Source organism: Periplaneta americana, chromosome 7, assembly GCF_040183065.1.
Source record: "Periplaneta americana isolate PAMFEO1 chromosome 7, P.americana_PAMFEO1_priV1, whole genome shotgun sequence".
Classification (NCBI taxonomy): Eukaryota; Metazoa; Arthropoda; class Insecta; order Blattodea; family Blattidae; genus Periplaneta; species Periplaneta americana.
In genome coordinates, this window is record NC_091123.1 from 23133744 (window position 1) to 23157773 (window position 24030).

The following is a 24030-nucleotide window of genomic DNA, read 5'->3' on the forward strand; positions in this document are numbered from 1 at the left end:
GAAGGATAAATCTTCAATTTTTATATTTCCATTTCGTACAATATTCTGGTCACGAGACATAATCATATACTTTGTCTTTTCGGGATTTACTTCCAAACCGATCGCTTTACTTGCTTTAAGTAAAAATTCTGTGTTTTCCCTAATCGTTTGTGTATTTTCTCCTAACATATTCACGTCATCTGCATAGACAAGAAGCTGATGTAACCCGTTCAATTCCAAACCCTGCCTGTTATCCTGAACTTTCCTAATGGCATATTCTAGAGTGAAGTTAAAAAGTAAAGGTGATAGTGCATCCCCCATAAGGATATACATAAATATACTTGGACTTCTCCAGATAGATTGACACACAACTACTTCAATCTAAAGAACTAAAAAGAAAAGACTTTAAAGCTGGACAGCATCACAACTCTGATCAGTTATGACCAAAGCTCGGATCTTGGGGACTTGTGTGTCGTGTGCTTGAGTAAGGTTACAGGCATAACGTACACAAAGCTCACGCTGCAAGTGCTCAGGGACAGTCGTTTGTACTAAGAAAGTGGTCACATCGAATGGCAAGAAGACGAACGAATAAACTGTGTCACGTCGAAGCCAATGACATTAAGAGAATTACAGGTAAACGGTCTGTTTGAGGAATTAGAAAATACGTGTTATTCGAATGGGTGTTATGGAAGTTTGAAAATGCATTTCTTAAATTTTAGGTACAGAATTTCGTGGAGGAATTCTGAGGAGATACATTATTTTCTTCTAATGCAGAGTTTATATCTTGTAAGTTGTACCACACATAAACTAGAGCTGGAAACGGGCATTCATTGAAAGACATTGCAGTCCTTTAAATTGATGGAGAATTTGTCCATAGCCATGGATCAAGTCGTAGAGGGACCTTCCCTAGTAGTGATACACTAATTGAAAACTATTTACGAGAAAAATTTAGGATATACTTATCTTTCTCAGATACGAGATCTGCTGAAAATCGAACAGGAAACAGTGACAGTGAAATATTCAGTATTTTATTTAGGCCCAAGACTTTATAATAAAATTTCAAACCATTTTCCAAATTTGAAATTTTTTAAAATTGAAACTTTTAAAAAAGAATTTTGTAAAATTATCCATAATATATAATAGTAACAAATGTACTTTTTTTTACCTTTTATTTCTATCGACTATATTCATGTTTTTATTGAATATCACTGGCTTCTGTCGGATTGTCAATTTATATTAAATGTGTATTTTTCTCTCGTTTTCCCTTTCTTCTTTATTCTTGCTCTTGTGTTGTACTTATTGGTTTGAATTAAGTTAATTACTGTATTTAGTAAACTGTCCTTGTAAATTTTATGTTATATTATTCACTAAGACCACACCGTACACGATCCTGACTCTTACGGTAGTGGCTAGAAACATTTTTATTTTATAAATGCAATTTGTACTCACTAGGTAGCTAGTTAAAATAAATAAAATAAAAAAATTAAAGTTTGCTCCCGTCACTTCATGTGACGTGGAAATAAGTTTCCTTCGTTTCAAATCATGTTTAACTAACAGACGAAGAATTTATGGGTTCGAAAATCTTCGAATGCATGTAGTCATACACTGTAATGAAATGTACAGAGCAGAACTGTAAACTTGATGTATTTTGCATGTTTATTTATATATATGCTATAAAATTAGATGTTTCAACCTATCATAATATTATCATTATGTTGTTCCAGCCAGGAACCACTTTTATAGCAGACCTGACAGTACCTCCGTGCTGGAAGCGGGAGTTTGTTGACACTGAAGTCCGGTCGCTTAGCCACGTTCAAAGACACAAGTCCCCAACTTCCGAGCTTTGGTTATGACATTGTGCGGAAGATAGGTTAGGAAATTAGCAGACGGACGGACATACAAATGAATGAAGAAAGACAAATGTACAGACATAAGGATGGACGAGGAAACGAGCGTACAGACAGACAAACGGGCTGACCGAAGAACGTTCAGACAAAACGTACAGACAGACAGAAAATAGCAGACGGATAGAGCAACAGTCGAACGTAGCCTATATGCAGATAGACACAACAGACAGGACAGGATGCTAGAAACAACAAGCAAACAAATTTAGAAAATTATGGAGTACCATTATACTTTTTTAAATACTCGTATATTTTACACAACGAAAAGGTCAAGAACAAGTGCTTGGAGGGAAAACACACAGTAACTCTAACAATTTAACACCGTAGGCTGTCCGTAGTACAAGTGTGGACAAATTGAACAATTCATTTAATTGACTTAATGACAGGTCTACACTTACTGGTCAACGTAATGACCGCAAACCACCGGAACAAAAAACCAGAAAACAGCTGTGCAGATTATCTGACGAAATACACCGACAGCATTACACGATTCACGTAACATACTAGCCAATAACAGCAAAGGGAAGGAGAAAAGGGCCATCCGCTCACAGAGGAAAGTCCCCGCCCGGTTACGCAAAGCAATAAAAAATCGTTTCCTTCTTTCTGAGTACAAGGAGATGATGATCTTGAGTTAGGTAGAAGGGAGAGGGGAATGTCCATGAGATATCCTCATTGCAAGTGGTGAATTAGACCTATATAAAGTTGGCACTGACAGAATTGCTAATATATTTTGTTTTCGACGTTGCTGGGTTAAGTGTTCCTTCGACATGGGTCTTTCTGACGTCTCACCGATACCCTCTGACTCCCCTGTGATCGATGTGAGTATCCACTGAAATACAGAAATGTTTTTCAAATATCATCGCTAGTCTTCAGGCCAGGGCCAGAGCACATAAATAACATTGTCAAGTAATACTAATATTGTAAAAATGTTTGTTTCTATTTACGATTACTTACAATGTTAAAAGAATATAATTAGAATAGAATATAATTACAAACAAACAAGAGAAATAGAAATAAAATAATACAATCAATATAAAAAAGGAGATACAGTAGTATTAACAAAATTTGAGACCGAATGATCAGTGCTCGTGTTCGGTCGCAGTTCAGATGTAATATTAATAGGCCTATAAGAGAATATAAAATAAAATAGGAAATAAAATTAAAATTACAGTTACAGAAATTATATAATACAATATTAATATAAGAGAAATATAGAAAATAAAATAATAATAATAATAATAATAATAATAATAATAAAAATAAAAATAAATAAGTAAAATAAAATAGGAACTAAAATTTAAATTACAGCGGCAATGGAATTATATAATATAATATTAACACTAGAGAAGAGTAATATCGAACGTGAAAAGTAGGACTATATATATTTCAAAATTATAGAATATAAATATAATATAGGGTGATTAATTCATACACATAGGCTATAAATTTATTTAATCAAATTGAAGATATTAACATGTTTCTAATTTTCTTGTTATATGTTAGTGGGTTACATGTTAGAAGTTCTGGGTGTAATTTAGTTAAAGCATTGTACAATCGAGGGCCAAAATTAATGCTATGCTTTAGACCAGCAGATGTGGGACATTTAGGTTCTACTAATGTTGAATTAATATTTCGTCTTAAGGCGTATTATTATTATTATTATTATTATTATTATTATTATTATTATTATTATTATTAAGGCGTATTATTATTATTATTATCATTATTATCATTATTATTATCAGGGAAAGGATTTATATGTAAATACATATTTACTTATAAAGCTAATATAATTTATATTTTGCATTATCTTTATGTTTCACAATGTGTAGGGTTGAAAAATCCTACTTTTATTTTCCATATTTTTCCATATTTTAGAGTTTAGTACATATTTTCGTTAATTTCCATATATTTTCCATATTTCATATAAAACAGTCCATATTATATTAGGTTTAACAATAAAACAAAACAAAATTCCATTAACTTTTAAAAATACATTTCAACAATAGAGATTTAAACACATGTTCAGTAATCCCTTTAACATCAGAGTTATTTGAAAATTAGCAGTCCTATCAACAATGGGAAAGTAAGTTACAAAACTGTATTAATTTAATTTAAAATTTTTAACAGACTTCAGTTGTGCAGCTCAACAGTTAAATGCCAGTCAGAGTACACATAGGTTCAGTTTTGTAAATCATACTATAAAGACGGTAAATATGCCAAAAGTACGTCATTCAGTCAATTTAAAATCAAAACTAACAAGTTACATTTCAGAATTTAAAGAAGATGGTTTATCAACTGACAATAAAATATTATTTTGTAATTTGTGTCAGTGTGCAGTATCATCTACACAAAAGTTCCTGGTGCAACAACACATTACAACTAGTAAACATCAGGCCAACAAACAACTAAATTCCAAGCAGAGACAATTGTTTTTAACACAACCAACAACATCGAATGTAAGATCTGAGTTTAACATCGACCTGTGCCGTTCTCTCATCTCTGCTGATATTCCTCTCTACAAACTAAAGAATAAGGTCTTCAGGGAATTCCTTGAAAAATATACTCAACATACAATCCCGGATGAGTCAACACTTAGGAAGACGTATGCTCCATCCATCTACGATGAGACAATACAGAAGATAAGAGATGAAATTAAAGATAGTTCAATTTGGGTTTCCATTGATGAGACTCCCGACAAAGAAGGTAGACTTGTTGGTAATGTAGTTATGGGTTTGTTAAGTGAACAATATTCTGAACGAATTCTTTTACATTGTGATGTTCTAGAAAAGTGCAATAACAAAACTATAGTTAAACTGTTCAACGAAGCTATGGGTATCCTGTGGCCAAAGGGTATTATGTACGATAATGTGTTATTCTTTATTAGCGATGCTGCCCCTTATATGGTCAAAGCTGGACAAGCATTATCTGTTGTATATCCTAAATTGACTCATTTTACTTGTGTGGCGCATGCATTTCATCGTGTGGCAGAAGTGGTCAGAGACAATTTCCCTAAAGTAGATTTGTTGATTTCATCAGTGAAAAAAGTATTTCTCAAAGCTCCCAGTAGAGTTAACGTGTTGAAAGAAATGTACCCTGAAATTCCATTGCCACCAAAGCCAATTTTAACTAGATGGGGTACATGGCTAGAAGCAGTTGAATATTATGCCGAACATATAGACTCTATTAACAATGTTCTCCTTGCATTGGACTCTGAAGATGCAGTCTCAATTGATACTGCGAAAACAGTTACCTGTGACATAAGTGTGAAGAATGACTTAGCTCACATTCAGCATACATTTTCATGCATCATAAAAACGCTCAAAAGTCTCCAAAATAGGCACCTTTCACTATCTGAAAGTTTTGAAATTATAAATAGTACTGTGGAACAACTGAATCGTGGTAGAGGTAAAGTTGCAGATGCAGTAAGAGCTAAGGTGGACACTGTACTTTCAAAAAACCCTGGATATGAAGAACTACAAAAGGTTGTTGCTGTGATGAGTGGTGAATCAACAGTGAAGATTAACTTGGACTTATCCCCAGCAGACATTGTGAAATTGAATTATGTACCAGTTACTTCTTGTGATGTCGAACGCTCTTTTAGTCAGTATAAATCTATCCTCAGAGACAATAGAAGAAGATTCACTTTTCAGCACTTGAAAGAAATGTTTGTAACCTATTGTTATGGTAACAGACAATAAAAATTGTGTTTTGTTGAAACTACATTGGAAGATAAGGTACGTCCATTATATTTTTTGTTTAGTTTGATTAAAATGTACCAATATTTAACGTACATAGTCATTTTTTTATAATTTTAAGTCCATATTTAATCCCATATTTTGGTAAAAATCCATATTTAATTCCATATTTTGGTAAAAATAACTACATATATATTTACATATTTCATATATTTTTAGTCCATATAAATCCGTTCCCTGATTATTATTATTATTATTATTATTATTATTAACAGTAACTCTCCATTGCATTAGTGTAAACTGAAAACGTTATGTCTTAAGCTGTTTTACATTAGGCTTCTTTAAAAGTCTTTGATTGCCTTCATTTAAGGAAATGAACGACACGATTCGAAAATGTGGCACCAAGAATCACAAAGAAGACGGCGTTTGTAAGCAGCTTAAGACTAGCGGCACAGTCTACTATATACAGTCACGAAGCTTGAGTTTTGAGGATGCTAGAAACAATAGACTGTGACGGTACTATTTTGCATTGCCTGTAATGAGGCGATATTAGCGATCCTAGTGGTGACCAACTATCTAATGTTTGCACATTTACTACGTATTGAGCTTGGCGACTGTATATACTAGACTGTGCTAGCGGTATGGAATGAGCGCTGGTTCGAATCCTCGTGAGGGAAGAAATTTCGGCCAATGTATGGGACAAGTGTCTACCCAGCATCATGATGAATATCGGTAACGAAATCCGGTTTCACGAGCCAGCTATGACGGCTGTGGAGGATCATCGTGCTAACCACATGCTACCCTTATACTGGGTGGATGATCGTTCATCTCTGCTAAGGCATGTGAATGTGAGACCAACAGTCTGCTGATGAGTTTTGACACTTTGCACCACGGATTTTATATCAACGGCGTCCAATAGTTTAGAATAATAGGTGTAGGCCCTAATCTAACGCGTCGTTCTTCAAAAAAACTGTCGAAAAATAGTAAACTTATTCCGCAGCTAATTATTATTTTGCATAATTAACTATTATCGTCCTTTGAAATCCGTCGTTCGCGTCCGAACCAACGAACGTCAGATTAAATAACAAGCATATTAACGCCAGGCCATCAAGGACAACTTGTCTAGTTGTTAAACGTATTTCTCTTCCGTTTGGGAAATCCTTGGAAACTCCCGTTTTGATAACCTAATCTGAACTAAACATACGGCAGGCTATATTATGTTGGAGACAGATTTCACTTATGTATTTGGACGTAACGGAATTTTCCGGCAACAATCTTGAAACTTATTGCTGTTTTCTGTTTCAGCCCATCCTGATGGAAGGTGGGAACTACCTCAAGGAGGGTCGAGATTCCGCCAAAAGCACGTGTCTCATCTTCTCCCCTAAAGAAGAAGCTGTTGGGGCCCTTGCCAAATCCCTCAAGTTTTTTGAGGTACAGAAATATCAAGTCTATTTTAAAATCAGGTTTCAGTTATGCTTGACCCAATTTCAAGTCCGTGTGTAGAGATTTATAATTTTCGTAATGTATTGTATTTCATGTTTACGCAAGGAGAGAAAGAATATAGGGAAAAATAAAAGAAATAACGCAAAAAAACAATAAAAATCTGAATCTATAAAACGAATTTATATATATATATAATTAAATTTCAGAAATAGAATATTAAGTCCACACCTGTGGAGTAACGGTTAGCGCGTCTGGCCGCGAAACCAGGCGGTCCGGGTTCGATTTCCGGTTGGGGCAAGTTACCTGGTTGAGGTTTTTCCGGGGTTTTCCTTCAACCCAATATGAACAAATGCTGGGTAACTATCGATGCTGGGCCCCGGACTTATTTCACCGGCATTGTCACCTTCATTTCATTCAGACGCTAAATAACCTAAGATGTTGATAAAGCGTCGTAAAATAACATAGAAAATAGAATAATAATTTTTCATTCGGCGATGATGATGATGATTATTATTATTATTATTATTATTATTATTATTATTATTATTATTATTATTATTATTATTATTACCACAAAGATTTTTTGCTGCCGAACGAGAAAACTATACGAAATGTTTGTTGCATATTTACGCCAATTTCAGGCTTTTCTCAGCGTTATCAATGTCTCAATTGTGGTCTTCGCCGTGATCTTTTACCTTTAAGTCTTTCTTACATGAGTTCGATACAAGTAGTTCTTATCATATGTTTAATTCAGCCAATTCTAGCTGCCATATCTAAAGTTTGTCCAATGAGAGAATAAAGTGATGTAAACATAAGTACTTGATCTTGAGATCCTTGAATTGACAGTGACTCTTTTGTTTGTTGCCATGTGAACACATCTATTGGTGTTTTGTTGTTTACATCATATCACAGTCTACTATATACAGTCACGAAGCTCAATACGTAGTAAATATGCAAACATTAGATAGTTGCTCACCACTAGGATCGCTAATATCGCCTCATTACAGGCAATGCAAAATAGTACCGTCACAGTCTATAGTTTCTAGCACCCTCAAAACTCAAGCTTCGTGATTGTATATAGTAGACTCTGATCATATCTTCATTTTCCGCTGGGTAGAGTTTAGTTATTCCAGCGAATAGGGATTATAAATGGACACTTCGCGTCGGTACCTTTGATGTAGCCGGACTGATTTCAATGACCTTCAAGCCAGCTAGAGCGTGAGATTCTGCTTTCTCCCTAGAGTTGGCGTTGACATCACACCAGCTAGCAGACGACACAGCGGAAATATAACACATACAATTAATACATCTAGGTACATTATGTACTCAAATAAAATAAATTGGATCCATAAAATAATAAATCCTTTATAATGAGAGTTGAGACGTTGACCCCAACAACAATTAAAATATGTAATGATTTGATAGCGCTGAAAATGGAAAAACAAAACTCTTACGAGAAGTAAAACCATATACCTATATTATATTATTATACAAATATTAAACGAATTCGATACTTAATTTTATAATGTATTATATTATTTTATAATATAATGTATTATATCTGAAATATAAAATATTATCATTACAACTAGTTTGTCACTGAGAAATAAGGAAAAGCTGTTAACTTGAATTTATTTGAAGCAAAGCGTTACTGGATTATGCAATAAGGTAGGCGATGTTTGGATCCTGTGTCTCAACTCTATTCTCAATTATTATCTTAGCGTATGCTCGATTACACTACCTCTAGCGCTTGAAAGTAGAACTAACCGCTGGCGCACAGAGAAACAAAACACAGGAAAATTCGCTCAGTGTCCATTCTTTATAATCCCTATTCGCTGAGTTATTCTATGTAATTTATACACATAATATTTTTTTATAATTATTCTCCATTCTTCTTTACTACATTCATTTATGTGTCAAAATATTAACATCTTTCTTTGGAATAAACTAGTTTCTGTTTCGTCTTTTTTTCTCTAAAACCTTTTAAGACAACATAATTTTATTCAAAATGCATTTACTTTTATATCCGTTATTGTTCTGGTGAAATTGAAGTGTTTTACCGTTGAGCATGTAATAAATGGTTGTGTAATAAATAAAATTGGTGGTATTTTGTGAATAAGGAAATAAAAGACATTAAACAAAATGCAACATCATGTCTTCTTATAGGAACATGGAGTAAATTTACGACACATCGAATCAAGGCCATCTGCAAGGTTTCCAAGCAGATACGAATTTATGGTAGACTGTGCACCTTCCGGTGATTTGGGAATTGCTTTTGAGACTCTCCGTGAAAATTCTTCGTACTTCAACATTATAACACGTAATCACAAAGATAACGTGGGTAAGTTTAAAAGTTGTTTTAGTTAATCTAAATAATCCTATCACGCCTCCATTATTTATGGAAGCAAAACTACTCATTTTATTATTGAACTAATATACGTATAATTAATATAATAAAGCTGCTGAAGTTCCAACTATTCGATTTGAGCGAAATTGATTGTCAGTTTATAAATATCTAGTAAATTGATGTAAGAAAATTCACTTTTATTTTGTATCTTACTATACTAATATAACAATTTATAACATTGAAAGTGTATTTGAAAACAAAAAATTTCTGCATTTCATTGATTTAATTCTTTCTTTTTCTTTCTTACGAATCATGAAGATAGTCCACGTGAACTTCCCTTAGCCACAGAAATAGACTTAACGTTACAAAATAGACCAATTAGAATTATACCACAGTCTAGTATATACAGTCACGAAGCTTGAGTTGTGAGGGTGCTAGGAACAATTGACTGTGGTGGTACTATTTCGCATTTTCTGTAATGGGGCGATATTAGCGATCCTAGTGGTTAGCAACTATCTATGGATGCATATTTAATACGTATTGAGCTTCGTGACTGTATATATTAGACTGTGATTATACTACACTGATCGTGTTTCGGTTACCATATTAGCCCACATCAATTTTATTATTTTTTTCTGCTACGTTCAATAGTTTTATTGTAAGGAGCCCAATACGGTGACTAGTTTAAGAGGAAATGCTACTACTACGCATACATCTTCGGTGAACATGGACAGTAATAAAGTAAAACAATATTGTGCTATCAACTACAATAATTAAATAAATGATAGTTTAGAATAAAGTAGGCCTATTATTACCTAAAACATTAGTCTAATTTTAATGCTTCATTAATAATCATTTCTACAGCTATTGTCAAATGTTTTCTATGAAATCCATATTGCAGGAGGCCAAGTTTTCATTTACTTATACCCTTTACTTTCGGAGATAACAATAGAAAGCAATAGGAAAATAGACACTAATGTATTCTATTATTTCCGATTAAAATTATTTAGTCAAATTTCACTTGCGGTAATAATTGGTCTTCAGTACTTTAATTTCGCTTTTAAATTCATGTTTTTTTTGCTATGGTCTCGAAAATAATAATTGTCATAATAATGTTTCGAAGAGTTCAATTATTACCGCAAAACTATTGGAAATTGCGAAAGTTGTTATACCGGTACTGAAAAAAAAAAAAAAAGGAAGAAGAAAACTTTACGGAATATTGTTCATATTCAGTTCCTACCATTTAATTTAGCCCGGGAAGATACACATGAAATATATAAAACTTTTACTAAAGAACTGATTAGTCTTTGTTTAATAAAATACAAAATAGCTATCTACTGAAAATTGGCTTAGATTATATATTTTTCGTGATTTTTCCTACATAATATTATTAATTAAATGATATATGTGAACAGTAAGTCTCCAAAAACTATAATGGTAAAAAACGTAATTATTGCACATATAATTTTAGCTGTAAAATAATAATTTAGCTATTAACAGACAATTTAATGCAGTTACACTTTAAATTGTTTACGAGTACGACATGAGAAAAGAATGTATTGTCTTCATGGATATAGTTTTTGTTTATTCAAATCTATTTTCTATTTAAATTTTTTTCTCGGCTTCTTCAATAATGTAGGAATTAATTATTGTTAGAGAATATGTCACTATCAGCAATTTGGTAAGAAGAAGTTATCTAAAGAGCGCAATCTGTTCTTTCAGATACCGTGCCATGGTTTCCTCGAAGAATAAGAGATCTTGACAAATTTGCCAACCAGATTTTGTCGTATGGGTCCGAACTCGACGCAGATCACCCGGGCTTCACAGATCCAGTGTACAGAAATCGCAGGAAATATTTTGCAGACATTGCATACAACTACAAACAGTAAGTAATCAATGATCGTAACGTAGTAAGTCGGTAGTGTTTTAATTCCACTATATTGTCATATACTGTATTATCTGTGAACAGTGGGGAGCCATTGCCTCGAGTAGCTTACACAGAGGAGGAGACGAAGACGTGGGGTGCCGTGTTCAGGGAGCTCACCAAGCTGTACCCCACGCACGCATGTAGAGAACATAACCACGTGTTCCCTCTGCTCATTGAGAACTGCGGCTACAGGGAAGACAACATCCCACAACTCGAGGACGTGTCCAACTTCCTCAAAGGTAAATAAAACAATCACTAAGATTACAGCGGTATTATTTTTATGAAGTTTATCCTTCTCATTTTCTGTTGATTTCATTCATAACTAGGCTTGCCAATTTTCGTAAGTAAAAATTAGGGACACAAACGTTACGGACAATTTTATTGCACTAATTATTTCACCTACATATTCAACAGTAGTACTTTTACAACAGGGTGATTCACGAGGATTTACAGTTCCTTACGGAGCTTATTTTCGAAGACATTCTGACCAAAAATAAATAAATAAATAACTAGATAGATAGATAGATAGATAGATAGATAGATAGATAGATAGATAGATAGATAGATAGATAGATAGATAGATAGATAGGTAGGTAGGTAGGTAGGTAGGTAGGTAGGTAGGTAGATAGATAGATAGATAGATAGATAGATAGATAGATAGATAGATAGATAGATAGATAGATAGATAGATAGATAGATAGATAGATAGATAGATAGATAGATAGATAGATAGATAGATAGATAGATAGATAGATAGATAGATAGATAGATAGATAGATAGATAGACAGACAGACAGCCAGGCAGGCAGGCAGGCGGCGGGGGGGTGGGTGGGTGGGTGGGTGGGTAGATAGATAGATAGATAGATAGATAGATAGATAGATAGATAGATAGATAGATAGATAGATAGATAGATAGATAGATAGATAGATAGATAGATAGATAGATAGATAGATAGATAGATAGATAGATAGATAGATAGATAGATAGATAGATAGATAGATACCCAAGATAGATAGATAGATAGATAGATAGATAGATAGATAGATAGATAGATAGATAGATAGATAGATAGATAGATAGATAGATAGATAGATAGATAGATAGATAGATAGATAGATAGATAGATAGATAGATAGATAGATAGATAGATAGATAGATAGATAGATAGATAGATAGATAGATAGATAGATAGATAGATAGATAGATAGATAGATAGATAGATAGATAGATAGATAGATAGATAGATAGATGAGTGAGTGAGTGAGTGAGTAAATAAGTAAGTAAATAAATAAACATTTGTCCTAATCTCAATATTTTCAGAGTTACACAAATTTGAAACTGTTTTTAAAATACCATTATTCTTGAGTTTTAAGGGTAAAAGAATATTACAGATAAAGAATGAACTGTTCAGGAGTATCATTTATTTAATTGGCTAGTGTTCTAGCATGAGCACAGTAGATAGACGATTCAGTAAGTATCCTGTAGGCTGTGATCAAGCCTGCCCTTTGTGTATTATTATCATTGCACCCATCACTCTATTGACACATCAACGATAATTAAATTTCTGCCTTGAAAATGCGTACTAGAGTCATTTCTCTATTTCGTCACGTATTGGAAACATGTCTATATGAGACTATGCGGAAACATCTTCCAATCCAGACTAAATCCAACAGTACGATAGGAACGAAAATCTACTGTAAAGGTCTAATATGCCATGAAATCGGTACATCTTTATGCCTGTGCAAATTATTTTGGGACGCGGGACGCAATGGTCGAAATCGGGACTGTCCCGGGAAATACAGGACGGCTGGCAAGCCTATTCATAATTGCTTTCACAACACAAGGACTGGCAAAATGTATCAATAATAAAATTGTAATCACAGTAACCATACCCATAGTGCTTTGTATAAAACAAATGAAGTATTGTAAAGCAACAATATGAAAAAAAGAAGATATTTCAAATTATATTACATAAACGAAGTCTGCATTACGCACAAAGACTCAATCCATTAGCACAATAGTAATATGCGTTACAAGAGCGGTATGTTGAAGTTTTCATGTTCGAGGAAAAGTTTGAAAAAGCGAAACGTAGTTGAGTTTTTTTTTAATTTCCGAGAATTGAAAGAAAACATACCGCTCGTGTATCGTACATTATTTTGTGCGAAGAACGTTTATTACATACCTGAAAGAGGAATTTCTAATTAGTTGCAATGAAATCTCCATCTTGGTTTCTGTTCAATGACGGCAAATTAGCAAAACAAAAATATCTATCGCGAATCAAGATTTCAGGTATAACTTCCTGTAAAGTTGATTTGAATAATTTCGAGGGAAAAATTGTTCCGGAGCCGGGTATCGAACCCGGGACCTTTGGTTTAACGTACCAAATTGTGTCGGTGTCGGTTAGAGTTCTCGAGTAGCTCAATGGTAGAGCGTTGGTACGTTAAACCAAAGGTCCCGGGTTCGATACCCGGCTCCGGAACAATTTTTCCCTCGAAATTATTCAAAAATATCTATCTTCAACATTGTTGCTTTAAAATGTTTTCTGTGTTTACTATACTCCAGCAGGCCGTGATATACGTCTGTCTTTTTTTTCCCCCAGTCTATGATGAGTCTGGAATCTTGTTGATTTTTTCACGGCTTCCTTAATGTTACTTGCATCACAAATGCAGTAACTTTAGTGTAGTTGTAGAGTTTACTTAATTTTTGCAAATATTTAGAAACAATAATTAACAGTGCAATTTAGGTGAAATTGCAATGGTAAGTTTCCAATTTATAATTATTACTATATTGAACGTCTCTAAAAATAATATGTTAAAAGCCTAAAGCAGTAAAATCAATATGTCACTTAAGCGGTAACAAGAGGGAAATTGTTATGTATGTTAGGTTGGGAATACTGAATGTGGAATTTTAGACTTTCCGCGGATTGGTTTTGTGCGGAAACCAAGCAAATACGCACGATCTCGCACAAAGATATATGGAGTTCTGCAAAAAAAAAAAATATATATATATATATTTTTTTTTTTTTGCAGACGCCTGTGAGAACCATAGGAAACAGGATGATAAAATGCACATGACGAAAACCGTTGGCAGCCTTTGATGACTAGTAAACTCTGGGATCTGTATCGGTGCGGCAAGTAGCTAAGCAACACGCGAAAACAGTATGTGATGTCGATGTACCGTTTCAAAGGATAAAAGACATGAAGATTTAATATCAAGAACTCAAATAATTACTGCAAGTAATGCATACTGGTAGCCTAGGAACTCGAGTAACAATTTAACATTTTGTTTATTTAATGTGTTACAGTGAGTTTTGAACTTATTTCATTTTTATGACATAAATGAAGCATTTTACGCGTATTTTACTCGCCGTGTAGAAATTACTTTTTTACGAGTAACTTCCCAACTCTAGACATTGCACAGAGCAGAGATGTAATACGAGATCTGTACGTTTCCTCTCTTCCCATACAATAATATTTAACACGACTGACCTTCTGCTGCAGACTGCACTGGATTCACTCTGCGTCCAGTGGCGGGTCTTCTGTCGTCACGGGACTTCCTGGCCGGCCTCGCGTTCCGCGTTTTCCACTCGACGCAGTACATCCGTCACTCCAGCTGTCCACTCTACACTCCGGAGCCTGACGTGTGCCATGAGCTGCTGGGACACGCCCCACTGTTTGCAGATCCAGCATTTGCCCAGTTCTCACAGGAGATTGGTCTCGCATCCCTGGGAGCACCTGATGAATATATAGAAAAACTCGCCACGGTTAGTATTAATTCACTTTTTCTCTTGTTTGTTGAACTAACAAGAGAACTATGAATGGGCTTATGTCGAAACCTCCACTCAAACTGCGCGCGGTGTTGGATCTCCACAGCATATAGACAAAACTAAGGTTGTAGGATTGCAAAATTTAAGCCTGAGTGAAAGATTATAAAATGAGTAGACCCGACTTTGAGTAGTGGTAATGATATAGACTACAAGGTTTTTCATAAGTAAGGAATAATGCAAATAATACTAAAATGAACTCTTTTTTTTAATGCTTGGACACGTCAAATTTAATATTTTGAAAGGAAAATTTTACAAAAAAAGAAACAAAATGTTCAACCATTATTGTTCATAGATAACATTTTTAAATGGCAACATATTATTTTTCTTTTTTTTTTTCTGAAAGCTTGGTAGACTATCTTATTTAGTTATTTATTTAGTTTCATTTGTTTCATACAAAACGTTTGGTTACTAAGGGAACAATTTCATTGTTGGCTTGTTTAACGTATTTTGTTCGAAGATAACTTTTATCTGTGATATCAGTCTAAAATAAAATGTTTTGAATAGAAACTGAAATGATTGAAATTCTGATGTTGATAGGAGTTGACGACAGTAGACGTACCTATATAAAAAGAGGTATGCATAATTTTTAATGAAACTCATCCAGATCGGCAACCTATTTCACAAGCAACCGTGTGTAAAATAGAAAACAAAAATGGCTGAAAATTTTATTTATCTTTTTTGTAAAATTTTTCTTTCAAAATATTAAATTTGACGTGTCCGAGCATTAAAAAAAATTAGTTAGTTTTATTTGCATTATTCCTTACTTATGAAAAACTCTGTATTTTCTTACATTTTAAAATTATGAGAATATAACAAACAATTTAGAAATGTACGTATTGCATTGTGCGTTCAAGCCCTGATCACATATTATATAACAGATTGGCCAACCCCATGTTAAAAACGGTAACATGTGGTAGAGAACAACCACCAGGATCACCACCGTCTATTGAGAACGACCGCTAGATGGAAGTACAGTTGCTCCGTGCAATTAATTCCCCCCCCCCCGCCCCCAGAAATGTACATTTATTTAAGTACCAGGCCGCAAAATGGACCCATGCATTTTACAAGATGTATATGTAATATAGTGCATGATTTGTATAAAAATATAATTTAGATTCAAACACTTTCACCAAGAGTGAAGTGTTTTACAAGAAATTATTCATTCGTTAAATACGAGAAATTACTAAGCTATTGAGCAGTGGATTTGGATGTGTTCTTACAGATTTTATAAATTTATTTCAGGAATTTTGAATATAATCACTAAATAACATTATATTTAGCGACTCATATAGTTGACAGTTACTGATATCATAGTCTGCTCCCGTGATTGTCCTACATACTGATCTTTGTATTCCATCCAGTCTATGCAATTCAAATGAGAATTATAACATGACTTCTTATGCAGTAGCTAGATGGCAGCATAGTGAAACTGATAAAAGTTGTTGCCGTCAAAGCCTCTAAGGCTGAGCAATCTGTTATAATATGTGATCTGGGATTCAAGGCAAACAATTTATGTTCATACACACATACAGACTTGCATTACAAATTAAGACTGTACAAGTGATAGATAAGCATGAATATGTGTTTAATATTTTAATAAATGAGTATGTGTGCCAAACTTTAAGTCTGTATTTGGCAATTGAATCGTAGAAACACCGAATTTTATATATACAGGGTGATTCAAAAGTCACGCGACATAGACAAACTCCGTTATTAGTGCAGATAGCGAAAAATGGAAAGAGGAGAAAGTTGTTAGAAATAGGTAGTTTTCAATCTAATGTGCTTGAATTTTCAACGTAGAATTCACCGTTTAGGCTGTACACTAGTACGACACACATGCCAGTCCTGATGCTGCCATATTAGTGGCTTTTCGACTAGTTCTACCGGATTTCAAATACGTATTATTTAACGGGGGAAAATAGTTGACGTGCAGAGTTTAGTGGTTATTTAACTTCTCACAGTGCAAAGAAGCATTTCTTTACATTGATGGCATAAGAATGCAGGGGAATTTCATTCTTGTTTGGCGGTTTTCCCTGAACGTGTATTGGCTACACTGCTAATTTAATCGTCATTTCGTAATTTATCCTATGCACTACGAATCTAAAATCCGGTAAAACTAGCGGAAAATCCACTAATTTCGCAACATTGGGATTGGCGGGTGTGTGGTACTAGTGTACAGCCTCAACGGTGTATTCTACGTTGAAAATTCAGGCACATCAGATTGTAAACTACCTATTTCCAACAACTTTCCACTCTTTACATTTTTCGCTATCTGCACTAATAACGGAGTTTGTCTATGTCGCGTGACTTTTGAATCACTCTGTATAATAATATATATATATATATATATATATATATATATATATATATATATATATATACACGTTACTATCAAGATTATATTTTCGTTCTTTGTTAATTGCACGAAGAATAGTGTTCCTGCAGTAACATATTACTAATGTGTCTTGATTGCAGTGCTTTTGGTTCACTGTGGAATTTGGACTCTGTAGACAAGATGGGCAACTCAAGGCATTTGGCGCAGGCCTACTCTCGTCATTTGGAGAGCTGCAGTACAGTTTGAGTGGTAAACCTGAGCTGAGGCCATTCGAGCCTGCCAAAACAGCAATTCAACAATACCCCATTACAGAATATCAGCCTGTTTATTTTGTGGCAGAGAGCTTTGAGGACTCCAAAGAAAAGATGATGTAAGTGTATGAAATATGAGCCTTTCATGTTTTTTTTTTATTATTACGGTTTTGAGGGGGGGAGGGACTTTGTCTGGGTGGTGAAATAGAAAGTTTCAACCTTAAACTATTTAGGAGTTCTATTTTCTCAAAGAAATTGTCACATTACATTGTCAATTGTCCAAAGATAGGTTTGAACCTCATAAGTTACACCAATAAGGCATCACTCATGAGGTAACTAGGCCAGGAGATAATGGAGTAGAGTGGCCAGTTGCTTTCCCCCTCCAATGCATACATCGCCGATTAGATACATAATCCACTGATCAGACTTCAGATGCATAAAACTGTTCTTCCTCTGACACATATCAAGTGAGATGTACTCCCTGATAATAATATACATATCAGCCAGAACCTCAATCAGAGGTAAACATCACATTGATGCTTGAATATAAACTTTTTATGTTGCAAATTCAGATTCAAATCCCAGAAATTTCAAATGGATTTTGTGATGAAATGTTAGTTTTTTTTACTATTTAACGATGGTGAATCAACTACAAACTTATCTAGAGTGATGAAATTAGTGAGAATGAAATGTTATTTGGCTAGATGAGTCCAAGGATTCGCCATGGATTTACCTGATATTCGTCTTACAGTTCGGAAAAATCTCGGAGAAACCTACGAAAGCTATGATTTCAAGCGGTTTTCGAACCCACAACCCTCGAATATAAGTCCCTCAGATTATTCTTGAGGTATAACCACAGTCTAATATATAGTCACGAAGCTCAATACGTAGTAAATATGCATCCATAGATAGTTGCTAACCACTAGGATCGCTACTATCGCCTCATTACAGACAATGCGAAATAGTACTTGCACAGTCTATTGTTTCTAGCACCCTCAAAACTCAAGCTTCGTAACTATATACGCTAGACTGTGGTATAACTGTGGCAAGAGGTTTTTCTTTTCTTAAGTGGAAGGGCATTCTCGCAGTACTTACGTACTAACGATACGTAGCCACATAATTGTTACTATTTCTTCATAAAGGTATGAATTCTTTAAGATTGTTTGAACCAAAATGCAACACTGTTACAGTATTTAATCATAGTAGTAATTTAGGCCCAAGAATATATAACAAATTTATATTTAAATATCCTAATCTTGTCAATTCTAATAGTTCTAGTATTAAATTAAAAAAGTTATGTATGATTTTTATAAAAATTGAAAAATTGTAAATTTAAATTTATATACTATAATTACACAGTAGACAGACAAGACAAATTGTATTGTATAATTAGTAATTTCAATTCAGGAATCCGCCCCTGAGCACGAGTACTACTCTTTCAGGGGCGAGCTAAAGTTTTTCTGTATATATTATACGAGTATTTTATGTTACAATTATTACCAAAAATTATTACTGTTATTATTTAACTTACGGTAGGCTTTTGTTTTTCAAATGGAAGATGTTTATTTATCTTTGTTGGGTTTATTTATAAACGCTTTAATATTGTAGGTGATGAGCAGGGAACGGATTTATATGGACTAAAAATATATGAAATATGTAAATATATATGTAGTTATTTTTACCAAAATATGGAATTAAATATGGATTTTTACCAAAATATGGAATTAAATATGGACTTAAAATTATAAAAAAAATGACTATGTACGTTAAATATTGGTACATTTTAATCAAACTAAACAAAAAATATAATGGACGTACCTTATCTTCCAATGTAGTTTCAACAAAACACAATTTTTATTGTCTGTTACCATAACAATAGGTTACAAACATTTCTTTCAAGTGCTGAAAAGTGAATCTTCTTCTATTGTCTCTGAGGATAGATTTATACTGACTAAAAGAGCGTTCGACGTCACAAGAAGTAACTGGTACATAATTCAATTTCACAATGTCTGCTGGGGATAAGTCCAAGTTAATCTTCACTGTTGATTCACCACTCATCACAGCAACAACCTTTTGTAGTTCTTCATATCCAGGGTTTTTTGAAAGTACAGTGTCCACCTTAGCTCTTACTGCATCTGCAACTTTACCTCTACCACGATTCAGTTGTTCCACAGTACTATTTATAATTTCAAAACTTTCAGATAGTGAAAGGTGCCTATTTTGGAGACTTTTGAGCGTTTTTATGATGCATGAAAATGTATGCTGAATGTGAGCTAAGTCATTCTTCACACTTATGTCACAGGTAACTGTTTTCGCAGTATCAATTGAGACTGCATCTTCAGAGTCCAATGCAAGGAGAACATTGTTAATAGAGTCTATATGTTCGGCATAATATTCAACTGCTTCTAGCCATGTACCCCATCTAGTTAAAATTGGCTTTGGTGGCAATGGAATTTCAGGGTACATTTCTTTCAACACGTTAACTCTACTGGGAGCTTTGAGAAATACTTTTTTCACTGATGAAATCAACAAATCTACTTTAGGGAAATTGTCTCTGACCACTTCTGCCACACGATGAAATGCATGCGCCACACAAGTAAAATGAGTCAATTTAGGATATACAACAGATAATGCTTGTCCAGCTTTGACCATATAAGGGGCAGCATCGCTAATAAAGAATAACACATTATCGTACATAATACCCTTTGGCCACAGGATACCCATAGCTTCGTTGAACAGTTTAACTATAGTTTTGTTATTGCACTTTTCTAGAACATCACAATGTAAAAGAATTCGTTCAGAATATTGTTCACTTAATAAACCGATAACTACATTACCAACAAGTCTACCTTCTTTGTCGGGAGTCTCATCAATGGAAACCCAAATTGAACTATCTTTAATTTCATCTCTTATCATCTGTATTGTCTCATCGTAGATGGATGGAGCATACGTCTTCCTAAGTGTTGACTCATCCGGGATTGTATGTTGAGTATATTTTTCAAGGAATTCCCTGAAGACCTTATTCTTTAGTTTGTAGAGAGGAATATCAGCAGAGATGAGAGAACGGCACAGGTCGATGTTAAACTCAGATCTTACATTCGATGTTGTTGGTTGTGTTAAAAACAATTGTCTCTGCTTGGAATTTAGTTGTTTGTTGGCCTGATGTTTACTAGTTGTAATGTGTTGTTGCACCAGGAACTTTTGTGTAGATGATACTGCACACTGACACAAATTACAAAATAATATTTTATTGTCAGTTGATAAACCATCTTCTTTAAATTCTGAAATGTAACTTGTTAGTTTTGATTTTAAATTGACTGAATGACGTACTTTTGGCATATTTACCGTCTTTATAGTATGATTTACAAAACTGAACCTATGTGTACTCTGACTGGCATTTAACTGTTGAGCTGCACAACTGAAGTCTGTTAAAAATTTTAAATTAAATTAATACAGTTTTGTAACTTACTTTCCCATTGTTGATAGGACTGCTAATTTTCAAATAACTCTGATGTTAAAGGGATTACTGAACATGTGTTTAAATCTCTATTGTTGAAATGTATTTTTAAAAGTTAATGGAATTTTGTTTTGTTTTATTGTTAAACCTAATATAATATGGACTGTTTTATATGAAATATGGAAAATATATGGAAATTAACGAAAATATGTACTAAACTCTAAAATATGGAAAAATATGGAAAATAAAAGTAGGATTTTTCAACCCTACACATTGTGAAACATAAAGATAATGCAAAATATAAATTATATTAGCTTTATAAGTAAATATGTATTTACATATAAATCCTTTCCCTGGGCATAATATTCAAATGCTTCTAGCCATGTACCCCATCTAGTTAAAATTGGCTTTGGTGGCAATGGAATTTCAGGGTACATTTCTTTCAACACGTTAACTCTACTGGGAGCTTTGAGAAATACTTTTTTCACTGATGAAATCAACAAATCTACTTTAGGGAAATTGTCTCTGACCACTTCTGCCACACGATGAAATGCATGCGCCACACAAGTAAAATGAGTCAATTTAGGATATACAACAGATAATGCTTGTCCAGCTTTGACCATATAAGGGGCAGCATCGCTAATAAAGAATAACACATTATCGTACATAATACCCTTTGGCCACAGGATACCCATAGCTTCGTTGAACAGTTTAACTATAGTTTTGTTATTGCACTTTTCTAGAACATCACAATGTAAAAGAATTCGTTCAGAATATTGTTCACTTAACAAACCGATAACTACATTACCAACAAGTCTACCTTCTTTGTCGGGAGTCTCATCAATGGAAACCCAAATTGAACTATCTTTAATTTCATCTCTTATCTTCTGTATTGTCTCATCGTAGATGGATGGAGCATACGTCTTCCTAAGTGTTGACTCATCCGGGATTGTATGTTGAGTATATTTTTCAAGGAATTCCCTGAAGACCTTATTCTTTAGTTTGTAGAGAGGAATATCAGCAGAGATGAGAGAACGGCACAGGTCGATGTTAAACTCAGATCTTACATTCGATGTTGTTGGTTGTGTTAAAAACAATTGTCTCTGCTTGGAATTTAGTTGTTTGTTGGCCTGATGTTTACTAGTTGTAATGTGTTGTTGCACCAGGAACTTTTGTGTAGATGATACTGCACACTGACACAAATTACAAAATAATATTTTATTGTCAGTTGATAAACCATCTTCTTTAAATTCTGAAATGTAACTTGTTAGTTTTGATTTTAAATTGACTGAATGACGTACTTTTGGCATATTTACCGTCTTTATAGTATGATTTACAAAACTGAACCTATGTGTACTCTGACTGGCATTTAACTGTTGAGCTGCACAACTGAAGTCTGTTAAAAATTTTAAATTAAATTAATACAGTTTTGTAACTTACTTTCCCATTGTTGATAGGACTGCTAATTTTCAAATAACTCTGATGTTAAAGGGATTACTGAACATGTGTTTAAATCTCTATTGTTGAAATGTATTTTTAAAAGTTAATGGAATTTTGTTTTGTTTTATTGTTAAACCTAATATAATATGGACTGTTTTATATGAAATATGGAAAATATATGGAAATTAACGAAAATATGTACTAAACTCTAAAATATGGAAAAATATGGAAAATAAAAGTAGGATTTTTCAACCCTACACATTGTGAAACATAAAGATAATGCAAAATATAAATTATATTAGCTTTATAAGTAAATATGTATTTACATATAAATCCTTTCCCTGGTGATGAGTATATCGCGTGTGTAAGATCTTTGGATATATCAGTAGGCCGTGAACCATTGTTGTGATTTTGTTTCTATTGTCACTGTATGTTATATTTATTATAATTTTTTTTTTTTTTTCCACAGAAAATACGCTCGCACAATCCCCCGACATTTTGGTGTTCGTTACAACCCTTACACACAAAGCATTGAACTTCTGGATTCCAAGCCACAGGTACAAGGCCTGGTCGAGAATGTTCAGCATGAAATGCAAATCCTGCTGGACGCTCTGAACAAGCTGTAAGAAGACATGCGTTATACCGAAAACAAGAATGGTTGTTTTTGTTATAAAACACACAATAGTTAGTCTTTGTATAATTTCAGAATTTGGGTTATATGGAATGATTCTGAATGAATAACAATGCCTATATTCTATTCAAAATGTGTGTGATATTACAAAGTGAAGATCGTAACTCATTGTAATTGTTCCTATATGTATTTATATGCAATTATTTTATATATTACGTTATTTGTAAATATATATATTTTTATAATGATAATGTATTTTATTCATAGTTCCTAAAGAGACTCCTACATTATTTTCCAATAGCTTGTATGTATTTTGTCATCTAGTCTGCTGTCAAAAATCTGAAAGTTAGAATTTATAAAACAGTTATATTACCGGTTGTTCTGTATGGTTGTGAACCTTGGACTCTCACTTTGAGAGAGGAACAGAGATTGAAGGTTTTTGAGAATAAGGTTCTTAGGAAAATATTTGGGGCTAAGAGGGATGAAGTTACAGGAGAATGGAGAAAGTTACACAACGCAGAGCTGCACGCATTGTATCCTTCACCTGACATAATTAGGAACATTAAATCCAGACGTTTGAGATGGGCAGGGCATGTAGCACGTATGGGCGAATCCAGAAATGCATATAGAGTGTTAGTTGGGAGGCCAGAGGGGAAAAGACCTTTGGGGAGGCCGAGACGTAGATGGGAAGATAATATTAAAACGGATTTGAGGGAGGTGGGATATGATTGTAGGGACTGGATTAATCTTGCACAGGATAGGGACCAATGACGGGCTTATGTGAAGGCGGC

At 33.8% G+C, this 24030-nt stretch overlaps 1 protein-coding gene across 1 annotated transcript; it reads left to right on the forward strand.

Moving 5' to 3' along the window:
- The first annotated feature begins 2545 nt into the window (after positions 1-2545).
- Positions 2546-23490, forward strand: Hn (phenylalanine hydroxylase). Its single transcript, XM_069830423.1, has 8 exons — positions 2546-2701; positions 6887-7012; positions 9191-9365; positions 11094-11256; positions 11341-11537; positions 14800-15062; positions 17601-17830; positions 23078-23490. The coding sequence occupies exons 1-8, from the start codon at positions 2651-2653 to the stop codon at positions 23232-23234; spliced, it is 1362 nt and encodes a 453-aa protein (XP_069686524.1). The 5' UTR covers positions 2546-2650; the 3' UTR covers positions 23235-23490.
- Positions 23491-24030: the final 540 nt, after the last annotated feature.